At 48.9% G+C, this 14163-nt stretch overlaps 1 protein-coding gene across 2 annotated transcripts in view; it reads left to right on the forward strand.

Annotated features, from left to right (window-relative positions):
• Positions 1-14163, forward strand: part of DSG2 (desmoglein 2) — a 46559-nt gene that overhangs the window by 16237 nt on the left and 16159 nt on the right. For both annotated transcript variants that reach the window (XM_054984728.1, XM_054984729.1), the window contains 4 exons: positions 8246-8412; positions 9492-9626; positions 9754-9939; positions 11822-12084. In XM_054984728.1, the coding sequence (XP_054840703.1) occupies positions 8246-8412; positions 9492-9626; positions 9754-9939; positions 11822-12084 (751 nt within the window). The remainder of the gene's footprint in view (positions 1-8245; positions 8413-9491; positions 9627-9753; positions 9940-11821; positions 12085-14163) is intronic.

A 14163-nucleotide genomic window follows, 5' to 3' on the forward strand; every position in this document is an offset into this window, starting at 1 on the left:
GGTTTGTCAGTCAGAGAGGAAATCCCAATTACTTTATAACTCACTTACTGAATGTCCAACTAGGATCTGAATGTCTTGCTTAGTGTGCCGATGCTGAGATGAGTAGCAGACATCTTTGTTGTTTTCCAGAGGTGGAAAATAAAAGAAAAAGGAGGAGAAATAAAGCACAATTTTGTTCCTCTTGAATAGCACGGAAGAAAAAGAGAATAGGTCCTAGCACAAGACAGTTAAATTACATTTACAAAAGCCCCACAGGCTGACTTAATTGGCTTTTGGCCACTTCAGTTCTGCTTTGCGAGATTTTCTTGCATCTTCAGGAGTCGGGGAGCATCCCACTCTCTAATTAAAGAGAGCCAAACAGTTCCCCAATGAACCTGATGCCGCCGCTGGCTGCCTCTTGATAAGAGGCAGGTTTCGGACTGTGTAGACAGTCCTGCCTGGCTATAATAGCCCTTAAAAGCAGAAAGAAGCAAGAGAGCTCATAAAAATGAGCCTCAGTCAGTCGCCATTGGAGGAGGAGCTCCTTCATGTACCTGTTAAACTGCAGTATAGAATGTGAATTATGGGGGCCAATTTTTTAAGTCCTTTTACACTTGCTTTTGATCTCTACTCTCTCCTCCCTAAATGTTTTCTTTTTCCTTTCTCTATCCCTTTTCTTTCCCCCTGCTTTACCTTTTAGTTCTGTCTTTTCCTCTCCCCGAACCCCCACCCAAAGCCCCATGAAATAAGTGTACATATATTATTTTTCATGGTTAGTTTTTATAAATATTATTTATTTTTACTTAGAAATTTTATATGCTGCCTCTCCAGAGATCTGCTCAAAGTAGCTCACAAAAATAAGGCAATAAAACCATAAAAACAACAACATGAGATTATATTAATAAAACCAATAGGTTTTTTGTTTGTTTTTTAAAAGAAGTGCCAGCACTCATATATGAGGTTGTACCTATTTCCACCAGTCCCCTCCCCCCAGGACCTGGGAGAACCCCCCAAAAGGTGCCAGTATTCAGTACCAGTATGTATTACCAGAGAAAATGCCCCTGGTCACAAGCAGGCCATAAAAACAGTTTTAAAAGATGGAATCTCTCAGTTTAAAGGCTGGGTAAAAAGGTATGTTGGCCTAGCACAAAGGTCAGAAAGGTAAGTGCTAAGTAAGCCTCAGGTAGGGGTGCTATCCCCCCCAGTGGGGGCGCGGGATCCCTTGCCCCTATCTTTTACCCTGCAGCCACACTAACCTAGCTGGTGAGGGGGAAAGGAAGGGGAGGCAAGCTAGGAGCCACTGGAGCATGAGGCGAAGTGGTGTGAGCACATGCTCTGGAGGCCCCAGTGATGCACTTCCAGTTCAAACCAGAAACTACAAGGTCTCAGTGGGGCCAAATCAACCCAAATCCGCCCTGAGCCTGCAAAAGCGGGGAGGGTGGAATATAAATATAATAAATTAAATTAAATTAAATAGAGCAAAAATGCTATGGTTGGGGCTGACCCATCACTTCTGGTTTTCAACTGAACATGATACTACCAGGGCCTCCAGAGTGCACGCTTTGTGCATGTATGAGGACAATAGATCAGGCTTTGTGCCTGCAAAATGACCCCATCTCCTGCTTTGGAAGTAAGGGGAGCTAGCAATCTTAGCCTCAAGGGGGGAAGGTATTCAAAAAGTATTTTTTCACCACTGAAAAAACAGGGTTAACATACCTGTAACTTATGTTCATCGAGTTCTTCTGTGCTGACACACATGGGGACTGCGCAGGCGCAGGCCAGCCGCCAGAGAATTTTCTAGAGCTTCTATGGCTCCGAAGGGGCCGTCTGTCGCGCGCCTCAGCGACCGTTTTCCCGCCCAAACGGTCACATGATCCTCCAGCGACCAACTGCCCCTTCCCTCAGTTCTCCTTTGCCGCCGCTTGACCAATACACTTCAGCCATAACACCTTAAAGACACCAATTTCCGTTACAGCCATCACCTTGTTGTGCATTGGAATTCACAGCGGGGTAGGAGGGAGGGTTGTGTGTCAGCACAGAAGAACTCGATGAACATAAGTTACAGGTATGTTAACCCTGTTTTCATCTTCGTTCTTCTGTGCCTCCACACATGGGAGTGTACCAAGCTTCACGCAATAAGGAAGGCGGGGTGAAGTCCAACACAATTTTATTGAACAACAAGAACAACAACAAACAGATATGCATATATACATCCCTGTAAATTGTGTAGTGGTACATAAGTACTCAATATGTACACATATATACACCCCAATATACATATATACACTCTATCACTCAAGGGTACCTAGCAGGTACGCCAAGAAAAAAAATTTTTCCCCAAAACTCCCTCAGGAAAAAAGGGAGTGCAGGACAGCCTTGGCCACCGACACATCCTGTTCGGCATTTACATCTATGGCATAATGCCTGACAAAGGTATCTGCAGAGGACCACGTGGCCGCTTTGCAAATGTTAGCCAGGGGCACACCCCTGAGCAGCGCCGAGGAGGATGCCTGGGACCGCGTAGAATGGGCCCTGACATGAAGCGGGCAAGCTAACCCTGCCAGGGAATAGGCCTTGGCAATGGCCACTACAATCCACCTAGACAGGGTCTGTGAAGAAGCCCTGTTACCCTTGTCCTTGGCCCCAAAGCACACAAACAGGTGAGGGCTCGACCGGAATCTCTTCGTCCTATCCAGATAATAGGCTATGGCCCTCTTCAAGTTTAGGGAATGGAGGGCCTTTTCCCCCTTAGAGGAAGGGTGAGGAAAAAATGCAGGTAAGGAAATATCCTGTGAGAGGTGGAAAGCGGACACCACCTTGGGCAGAAAACCCAGGCAGGGACGCAGGACCACCTTGTTGGGATGAAACACAAGGAAAGGAGGGTCAGACCGCAGCGCAGACAGCTCACTGACCCTTCTGGCCGACGTCACAGCCACCAAGAATGCCACCTTGTAAGACAAGACATCCAAGGGGCAGGTAGCCATAGGTTCAAATGGGGGCAACATTAGACGTGAAAGCACCAGGGACAGCGACCACTGAGGCACTGGCGTCGACACAGGTGGGTAAAGGTTGAACATGCCCTTAAGGAACTGGCGGGATTGTGGGTGAGAAAACACCGTAACACCCTCAACTCGGGTGTGAGCAGCAGATATAGCTGCCAGGTGGACCTTGAGGGTGGAAACCTTCAAGCCCAAGCCCTGCAAGTGGCACAAGTACTCGAATACAACCCCTAAAGGGCTGCTGTCAGGCACCACTCCTTTAGCAAGTGCCCAAAGTTCAAACCTGCGCCACTTGGCCGCATAAGCGCACCTAGTGGATGGTCGACGGGCATTCAGGAGGACCCTCTGTACCTCATCCGAAAAACCTATAGGGGAGGAACGATCCGCCAAGCCGTCAGGTGCAGCTTCCTGGGGTCGTGGTGGACTAGGCTCCCGTTTAGGAGAAGGTCTTGCCGAGGGGGCAGACTGACATATGTCCGCTGGGACATCCGCAGGAGCTTCGGGAACCAAACCTGCCGTGGCCAAAAGGGGGCCACCAGGATGCAGTCTGTCCCGTCCTCCTCTACCTTGCATAGGACCCTGGGGATCAAGGGGAATGGAGGAAACATATAGTGCAAGCCCTGCGTCCACGTAAACTGGAAGGCATCCCCAATAGAGAGGGGGTCGCTCCCTGCCCTGGAACAGAACGTGTGGGCCTTGGTGGTTGCCGCAGTGGCGAACACGTCTATCACTGGATGAGCCCACATCTGAAAGATCGGCCCAATGCACTCTACGTTCAGTTCCCACTCGTGGTCCAGCAAAGGGACCCTGCTGAGGGCATCTGCTCGGGCATCGTCTGACCCAGCCACGTGTATAGCACGGAGCGACACACCGTTCCTGATAGCCCACTGCCAAGTGAGCGTGGCTTCCCGGCACAGGGCCATGGACACTGTGCCCCCCTGCTGATTCACGTAGTACATGGCAGTCGTGTTGTCCGTCTGCACCAACACCTGACGATTTCTCAGCAGTGCTGTAAGGGACACAAGTGCGAAACGAATGGCTCTTAGTTCAAGCACATTGATATGGAGGGTCTTTTCCCTCTCAGACCAGACATCTTGCACAGACACATCACCACAGTAAGCCCCCCATCCCAACAGAGAGGCATCAGTGGTAACCGTGACGTCATGGTGCTGATACCCAAAGGGAGTCCCTTTAAACAAGTTGTCATCAGACAGCCACCAGTCCAAGGAGGAGAGGATGACCCTCGGGATAGAGAATTTGAGGGACGGAGGGTGCAGCAGAGCATCGTACCTCCGCACAAACCAGTTCTGGAGAGGGCGCATACGCAGCCTAGCAAAGGGCACCACAGAGGTGGCCGCTGCCATATGCCCTAGTAAGCACTGGATAGTGCGCACAGACTGGAAACGGTTCCTTTTAAACATGGACACCAGACCCCTTAGGGACCGAGCCCTCTCCAAGGGGAGCAGAGCCTTACCCTCCACAGAGTCTAATAGTGCACCAATGTATGACACCTTGCAGTTGGGCACCAGTCTGGATTTTTCAAAGTTCACCAGGAGCCCCAGGCGTTGGCAAGTGCTAAGTACCAAGCCAATGTCCTGCACCAGCCTAGACTCCAATTCAGCCACGATGAGCCAGTCATCGATGTACGGAAAGATGGTACAGCCCTCTTCCCGAAGGAAGGAGACCACAGGGGCCACACATTTCGTGAACACTCGTGGGGCAGTGGACAGGCCGAAGGGGAGCACCTTATACCGGAAAACCCTTTGCCGGTAAACGAAGCTCAGGTATTTCCTGTGCTCCTCCCGTATTCCCACATGAAAATATGCGTCCTTCAAGTCAAGGACCGCAAACCAATCCCCCTGTTTCAGCAAGGCGATCACAGCCGCCAATGTAACCATTTTGAATTTGGTCACCTTGAGGAAGGCATTAAGGCCCCTCAGATCTAAAATGGGACGTAAGCCCCCATCCTTCTTGGGGACCAGGAAGAACCTAGAGAAGAACCCCTTTACAGAGTCCTCATAGGGCAATTCTTCCACAGCACCCTTGGCCAAGAGTGACACAATCTCCGCATCCAGCTCGGCCATAGTATTATTGACAGCTGTCAGGGGTGAACTGCACCTAGGCAGCTCAACGAACTCCAGCCCGTATCCCATTTCAACAATTGTTAAGACTCATGAGTCAGATGTTATTGACTCCCACTCAGAGAGGAGTGGACTCAGTCTGTCCGAGAAGTTCGGGGATACGGCTGGCGCGACCCGTCAGTACTGCCTCCCGGCGCCCTGCTGATCTCTCTGCTGGGCCGGTGGCTGCGACGGACGAGGTTTAAAAGGCCGACGCCTCCTCTGCTGCTGTGCAGGAGGGTATGACCGCTGCTGGTAAGCCGGATAGTGGTGGTAGCCCGGCCACTGCTGCTGGTATCTGCCCTGGAAGTGGTAAGGGCCGGACCGGGGAGCATACCGTGGCCTGGAGGTGGGCTTGTCCGCAGGAGCCAGCCCCAAGGACCGCGCCGTCTGCCGGTCCTCCTCCTTTTTCTTCAGGGTCTCGTCAGTCGATTTGGAGAACAGCGAGTCCCCTTCAAATGGCATGCTCTCCACCCTGGAACGCACCTCTTGGGACAGGGCCATAGACCGCAACCAGGAGTGGCGCCTGAGGACCACCGCCGAAGCCATTCCCCGAGCAGCAGTGTCAGCAGCGTGGCTCCCAGCATTCATCTGCTGCTTAGACAGCCTGACAGCCTCTGTCTGCAACAGGGAGACGACAGCCTTCTGCTCAGGTGGGAGGTCTCGAGTGTAGGATGCCAACTTCTCCCAGAGGTAGAGCTGGTAACCAGCCATGATGGTCTGGTAGTTGGCGATCCTCAGGCCCAACGAAGCCACTGTGTACTGGCGCCTGCCAAGCGCATCAAGCTTCCTGCTTTCTTTATCGGCCGGCACAGATGTGTGGCCCGACCGCTTGGGGTTGAATTCCTCGGTAACAAGAGAGGAAGGTGGAGGGTGCTTCACCAACGCCTGCCAGGTGCCCTGTTTGATTTTATACAGCTGCTCTATTCGCTTGGGCGTCGGAGGCTGGTCACAGGGCACCTTCCACACCCTATCCACGATTTCCTCAATACCCTCAAGCATGGGGAAACCGAGGTACGCTGGGTTGTCCCCATAAATCCTCTTGAGGAGCTTGTCCTTGGTTTGGGGGGCCGCCGAAGAGATGTCCATCTCTAAGGCCTGAGCCATTCGTGCCATCTGGTCAGAGTAAATCCGTAGGTCTTCATACGGTGAACCAGTAGCAGGCACCACATCATCAGCGGGCGATGGCTCAGACCAGGACTCCGACTGGTAGTCCCCCAGGCTTTCGACGTCCCCCTCGTCGGAACCGAGCCAGGATCCCTCACCGTGGACCGGAGGTGGAAACCATGCCTGTGATGTTGAAGGCCTCGGCTCCGATGCGGAGAAACCCGTAGGCGCCCCTTCCCACTGACAGTGGTACGACGGGGGAAGGTAGGAGGCCTGGCGATGTCGGGACGCAGTGGACCGGATGGATCGGACACTGTCCCCGGACCGACGCCTCTCGCGACCGACAGCAGGGGTAGATCGACTCCGATGCGGAGACGGGCTCGGTTCCGACCTCGGCGAACGATGGGCGGGAGATGGCTGACTCAGATGGGGTCATGGGCTCGGCTCCGGTCCCGAGGAAAACTCTGCCCGAACAGTCTCGAACGCCATCGGATCCGGCACCGGTTCGGAGATCTCCTCTGGTTCAGGGGAACCCAGATGAGGGGAAGGCGTGTGCGGGAGCACGATGACCTCCTCCTGCGGAGCGGGACGTGGGGACCGGCGATGCTTGGTCTTCTTCTTTTTAGCTGGTTCCGAAGAAGACGACCTCGGAACCGACGCGCTCCTCGACTTCGAAGGGGACCTCTGCTTCGACCTCTTCGCCTTGATCGGGATCGAACCGGTCGTCGGTTCCGACCGGGGACTCGGTACCAGGATCCTCGGTTCCGAAGCTGGTCTCGGATCCGACCTGGTAGACGACGCGCTCCGGGGCGGCCGCGCTGGAGAGGCCGCTCTCGACGCCGAGGCACTCGGGGGACGCGGTTTTGGTCTCGACCCCGTGGAGGCCACTGAGCCAGCTCTTGATTACCGTTCGGCAGAGGGGCTAGGGCCGGCCTTGGGCGGAGGTAACGGGGTGCCTTCAGACATAACCTTCTGCCACAGCGAGGAATTTAGTCGGGCCTTGCGATCCTGCCGGGCCTTGTTGGTGAAACCCTGGCAGATCCTACAGGCCGACACATTGTGGGTCTCCCCCAAGCAAAAAAGGCACAGATCATGGCCATCGGATTTGGCCATCTTAGTGTGGCATTGCAGGCAATGCTTGAAGAGAGCCGTAGAGGCCATCTTCAGGGGCACGCGAGAGAAGGGTCAAAACAGTCCGAGTCGTATTACCGAGTCCACGTCAAAGTCCAAAGCGAGATCCAAAGAATAGTCGAGGTCAGAAGTCCGAAGTCAAAAAAGCCAAGATCAATCAGTCAGAAGAAAGGCACGAAGCACAAAGCATGGAGCACAAGCTCACGTTCTCTCCAAGCGGCAGCAAGAAGAGAACTGAGGGAAGGGGCCGTTGGTCGCTGGAGGATCACGTGACCGTTTGGGCGGGAAAACGGTCGCTGAGGCGCGCGACAGACGGCCCCTTCGGAGCCATAGAAGCTCTAGAAAATTCTCCGGCGGCTGGCCTGCGCCTGCGCAGTCCCCATGTGTGGAGGCACAGAAGAACGAAGATGAATGCCCTGTTTTTGTTCACCACCCATCTCATCTCTGTAAGTGGGGGTTGTAGAGAACAGACCTTGGGAAAAGGAGCTTAACTGGTGGATTGGATAGTACTGCAGGAAGCAGTTCTTCAAATACAACCAGCATTTTGAATTGTGCCCAGAAACAAAGGGCAACCAGTGCAGTTCTTTCAGCTCAGGGAGATATGATTCCTGCATTACTGAGCAACAGGCTATATTTCAACATCATTTTGCATGTTATGCAGAGAGATGCCATGATTTGCCATCAAGCCTCTCAGAGCCACCCTTTCCGGGCACTCTGGTCCTCCTCCACCCACCGGTGAGAGAACCCGCTTTTGGGTCCCATCCCACAATTTGAGAACTACTGTCTTAGAATGTGCATTACAATATTTAGAAATGTAACATGCGTGATATTTGAAATTTTTGCAACAGCTTGGCAAGCAGTAGTGTATAACAGTATATTCTTTTTAAATGTATTATTTTTTATTCTTAGGTACTATTGTGATGAAGATAAACGCAACTGATGCAGATGAGCCAAATACCCTCAACTCCAAAATTGCCTTCAGGATTGTTTCTCAAGAGCCTACTGAGCCTACTGCATTTATTATTAACCCAGCAACAGGAGTGGTGCAGACTTCAATCTTGCAGCTTGATAGAGAGGTACACTCTTTCTTTTTTTAAATATCTATTTATAGAGAGAAATATGAATACTTCAGATTTTTTAAAAATTACTTGTACAGAACTGAGACTTTTAATGGCCTAAAAACTTGATGCCCTGTTCACAGACCCCCAGTGACCTACCATATCAGTGCTCCAGCAACTGTGTTGACTCTCCATTGATTTCTTAGCACTGTATAATGTGCTCTTTTTCTTATAAAAGCCCAAATGGCTTGAAAGCCGCATGCTACCTCCTCCCACATACTCTCTTGTATTCTGTGAGATCTGAGAGCCACTCTATTCCTGAGTTAAGGTTTTCCCTGCATTATGTCCAAAGAATCTCCCCAGTGGATGCCTCCCCAGTGTTTGAAATCCCTTCCAGTATGACACGCACAAGGGTCAACATAGCATGAGCATTGTTCAGAAACACAATTAAACCTTGTTTGGGCTGGCTGGTTATCGTTCAACTTACATAGTGTTTTGTGTTATTTTGTCAATCTTAATTTTAACAAAATATTACATAGTTTTTGTTTTTCAATCTGTATTATCTTACCTGAAGCCAAAATGCTGTCCTGACCTGGATAGCCCAGGTGAACCTGGTCTCAGAGATCTTGGAACCTAAGCAGGGTCAGCCTTGGTTAGTAATTGGATGGGAGACCTCCAATGAAGACCAGGGTTGCAGAGGCAGGCAATGGCAAACCACCTTTGCTAGTCTTTTGCTATGAAAACCCCACCAGGGGTCACCATAAGTCAGCTATGACTTGAGGGCACTCAAGTCACCAAGCCAAATGCGCTTCTGGTATACACTCCTCCTTTCCCAAGTTTTCATCCACAGCAGCTTCTGCCAACCTGCCTCAGAGAGCTCCTGGGATCCAGTTGACTACCAGCAAGGCTCATCCCCTGTGCATGCCTAATTCTCAAAAGAAAGATGGATGTGAGCAGCACTTCCCACAGTTGCTGTGTTTGAATCCTGGGCAGTGGTGGCAGCACTTTTGTGTATAACTAGTATCATTATGCTTCTAATCTAGATTTCTCAATGCTTATTTTTTACACCTCGCTTATACTGTTTGGGTATCTTGCAGGAGCACAGTAGCTACTCTTTAACTGTGGAGGCAAAAGACAGAGGTGGCTCTGAACAGGGGTTAGGGAAACAGACCACTGTACAGATCAAACTTCTAGATGTCAATGACAACATTCCGGTTCTTGAGAAAGCCACAGTAAGTAATTTGACTGGAAAGCTTTGTGTCTAGTAACATGTCATAATGTCTCTCTGTCATAACTTATGAGTAGCTGTGACTGCCTTGAGAAGAAGGAAGAGAGATTAAGAGGTTTGTTTGTTCACAGTATGAAGGAAGTGTTAAGGAAAATATGGCAAATGTGGAAATTATGCGCCTGAAGGTCTTCGACAGAGATGAGGAATTCACTGACAACTGGCTGGCGCATTTCACAATTGTGTCTGGCAATGAAGGAGGCTATTTCCATATAGAAACAGATTCACAAACCAATGAAGGAATTCTAACTCTTCTTAAGGTCAGTATCTAGTGTGGGGAAATTGACATTTGCTACATTGGTTCTCATCCAGAGAAGCTTCGGTACAAAACATTGCTGTGTTGGGGAGCAACACATTCTGAAACAGGCTGTCCTGCAGATGTGGTTTCAGAAGTGGATAGACTTATTGCATATAAAACAGCCCATGTGGGGAAAGATGGGGGCCTAGTGGCATCATATTGCTATTTTAATCATGTGTCTGCACAGAAAGCAGCACAGGAGATTGGTCTTTTTTTTGTCCCAACAGTACTGCAGAATCGCATGATGCTTTATGTGTGGAATGGCTCTTGTAGACCAACAGTATCCCCTCAACTTGTGAAAGAAGATAGTTTGAATCAGAACAGTTCATTTTAGCCGTTTGTTTACAACTTCTGGCATTATACCTGCCATTGTAGTAATCATTTAATTCACAGACAATTTCTCTGTATTTGGTTGTGTTCAATTCTACTTTTTAGGAACCTAGCTCATCTATTGTTTTCAGCAGGAGTGATTTTGAACCAAACACATTTTTGTGTATGTGGGCCTTCCCAGTTCGGACTTAATGATAAGATACCTGATGTCAGTGGCTTGAGTTGGAAGCCAGAGCCAGAGTTCAGCAAATGGACTACTCAGCTCACCAAAGGCCAAGCTTCCATAATTTGTACTGATCTGGCATTATGAAGCCACAGAATACACACTCTAAATGCTGCTTTGTTCACAGTATTTCTCTGATTCTGAAGTTCTCAGTTTGTCTCAGTGTCTGTGGCACCCACTTAACATTGGCAGGGTTTCCTAATAAAGGATGAATTCACATAGATACTGTAAGCTTCAAATATTGTTGAATTTGATATTCATAGAGCTCCCCCACCAAGCAATACACTCAGAATTACAAAGGGATCAATTCTGGTCAGCACAGGTACAGGTACCCGGCCAGTGAAAAACTGCTGTAATATCTTTAGAAGTTATTTATTATTTATTATCAGTGAAGACAGATGAATGTTTTGTACAGAATCTTTTGTGCTTTGTGCTGTCATGTGTCTTGCCAGAGCAAAGCACGCGAGTCCAGCTGGGCCATCTTGGTTCCACAGTGGGGACGCTTCTTAGACAGGGCCTTCAAAGCCATGAGGCTGCAGAAGTCAGTCCACTATACCATGAGGGCGGGGGGTGGGGGGTGGTCTACAGAGGTGACAGACCACAAAATCTTCTACAAAACCTAGTCAGGAATGGACAGACAAAAAGAGACATCTTTCAGCAGCTCTAAATGAAAACAGAGAGAATCACTGTCCTCCCTTGTATAGGCCTGTTTTGTGAGAAACCATCTAGAAGAGCTCCTTGTGCTGTCAAGAGCTTTAGAATGTCCACAGCTGGCCTGTGCATGTGCATTTCCCATGTGGGACTGCACAGAAGACATGGCAATGAACAATAACACCAGTTTTTAAAATAATATTTTAACTAGTGCCTTGGGGGTTGTTGCATGCTTTTTCTAGTGTCCAAGATATTTTGGGGAGCAGTCTTTAGCAGTTACAGAAATACAACCAGAACAATGGATATACATTTCATGCAAAGATGCACACTTTATATATGTGATGAAATCTCTGAGTCACGGAGAAACTTAGACTGGAGTAAATTGTGTTAAGTCTTTACGGTGCCATTGGACTTCTTTTGGTACAACAGACTTAACGTGGCTACTCTGAAAAGCTAAAAGACTTGCTCAGCTCTACTTCTAATGATAAAATATCAAGTGGGAAAATTAATTTTTGATGCTTTTAGTGTCACCGTTTCTGACCAAATTCACTATGCTTAACAGGGAAATCTGTATATTAACATTATCCTGTGTGGAAATTGAAGTGTATGTACAATGAGGGTTTTCTCATTCACTTTGCAGGAAGTTAATTATGAAGAACTACAAACAATGAACTTAAATATTGTTGTGTCTAACAAAGCATCATACCACAAATCAATTATTGGTCGTGGTTACCAAGCACAACCAATTCCAGTTAAAATTAATGTGATAAATGTGAAAGAGGGTCCTGTGTTTAAGCCCCAAACTCTAGTAATTAAAGCAAACAGAACAATGAAAGTGAACCAGATTATTGGAAGCTTTCAGGCTTTTGATGAAGACACTGGAAAAATAGCACAACGCATCAGGTGAGATTCCTTATGTTTACCAGAAATACCACTTAGAGTGTATTTTAGCTGCAATCAGATGTCATAAACAAAGCTCAACTTCTGATGAAGAATAAGCCAAACCCCTCATATTTGAGCACTTTCTCCCTCTTTCCTGCTTTTGAGTACAGTTTTTTTAAAAAAAATTATTTAAAACAAAAAATACAGAAAAAAAGAGGGGGGAAGGGTAGACAGTCAAGACAAATATACAACTATGTGCTACAAGGATTGTTAAAATACAAAATACCCAAAATCATAACCTTTATCAATATTGGAGTAATTAAAATGATTTCCCACTAATATTGCACATATAAAATTCAAACCTATTCCTGCTAGTTATTTAATAATAGAAGACGCATTATTCATTGTTACTCCAGTGTAACCTTAACAGTAACGGTTATTAATAGAGGTGGGCACGGTCCGCATAACGGACCTAATTTCATCACAAACTTACCCAGTTCGTCCTTTGCGAACACGCGGGCCGTGGGCTTGTATTTTTCTCACGAAAGCGCCGAACATTGGGGCTTTCTGTCCATGTGTCCGTTGGCCTGTCATGCCAGGATTCCCGCTCAAACAATTTCCTAGGCAACGGTGTGGAGCCACGTTCCCCGTTTGGAACACACCAATCATAGCCCAGGAAACCTTGATTGGCAGCTCTGTCAGCCCCCCCAGCCTTTCTGCATAAAAGACAAAGCGCGCGAAGCCCCGCTCCATTTTGCTGGTGCGGGGACGCAAGTTAGCTTCTAAGCTCAGCAACTGCTTGCTGTGGGGAAGGTTTTTTTTTTTTGTGAGAGTGTGGCTTGTGCCTTGGGGCTTTGGGGCTTCAGATGCAAGAGAGCTTTCTCTTTTCTCCATTCCTGTTTAATTTTTTTCTCCTTCCAATTCTAGTTTTCTTGAGAGCACTTTTAAAAAAATCCTTTTACCGTACTATCGGGTTACTCTGATTTCTTTCTGCGTTTTTTGAGTCCTTGGGTTCTTCTCGGCCTTAATCCCCCCCTGCCCCCCAAAAATCTCTTCCTTTTTTCTGGGTTGCCGGTGGGTTCTATTGTGCTCTGACCCCACCCACTCACAGACCCACAGTGGGTGCAAGGCAGCTTTGGGCGTTGTCTGCTTGAGTTCTTGCCTTCTTTCCCCCACGTTCTTTCTTGGCTGCTGATGAGATGCAAGGGGAGGGAGACTGCTATTAGGTTCTGTGAAACACCCACTCTTTGACAGCCGGCAGCACGCTTTGGGGGGCTCTCTGCTTCACTTCTTTCTAAGCCTTTCTCTCCCTAAATAGTGGGTGACTTGGGGGGACATTTCCTGCCTGGCTTTTGAGGTGCAAGGGGGAGACTGCTACTGGCCTCTGTGAAACACCCACTCTTTGACGACTGGCAGCACGTTTTGGGGATCTCTCTGCTGCACTTCTTTCTAAGCCGTTCACTCCCTAAATAGTGGGTGACTTGGGTGGACATTTCCTGCCTGGCTTTTGAGGTGCAAGGGGGAGACTGCTACTGGCCTCTGTGAAACACCTACTCTCTGGCGACTGGCAGCACATTTTGGGGCTCTCTCTGCTTCACTTCTTTCTAATCCCTTCACTCCCTAAATAGTGGGTGACTTGGGGGGACATTTCCAGCCTGGCTTTTGAAGTGCAAGGGGAAGACTGCTACTGGCCTCTGTGAAACACCCACTTTGTGACCACTGGCAGCATGTTTTAGGGTGCTCTTTCTGCTTCACTTCTTTCTAAGCCTTTCACTCCCTAAATAGTGAGTGACTTTGGGGGACATTTCCAGCCACGTCCTGTCCCTGTTATCCTACTCCTGACAACACGTCCTGTCCCTGGTATCCTCCTCCTGATGACAAGCCCTGTCCCTGTTATCCTACTCCTGACGACACGTCCTGTCCCTGGTATCCTCCTCCTGACGACAAGCCCTGTCCCTCGTATCCTCTTCCTGATGACAGGCCCTGTCCCTGGCACCTTCTAAGTACCTCCTCTTATTCTTTATAAACTCAACTACTTCCATACAGTCTAAGGCACGACTGTTGTCCCTCCTATCCTTTCTGGCGAGGCAGGAAGGTGGG

This window comes from Eublepharis macularius, chromosome 7 (genome assembly GCF_028583425.1).
Source record: "Eublepharis macularius isolate TG4126 chromosome 7, MPM_Emac_v1.0, whole genome shotgun sequence".
In the NCBI taxonomy this organism is placed as follows: domain Eukaryota; kingdom Metazoa; phylum Chordata; class Lepidosauria; order Squamata; family Eublepharidae; genus Eublepharis; species Eublepharis macularius.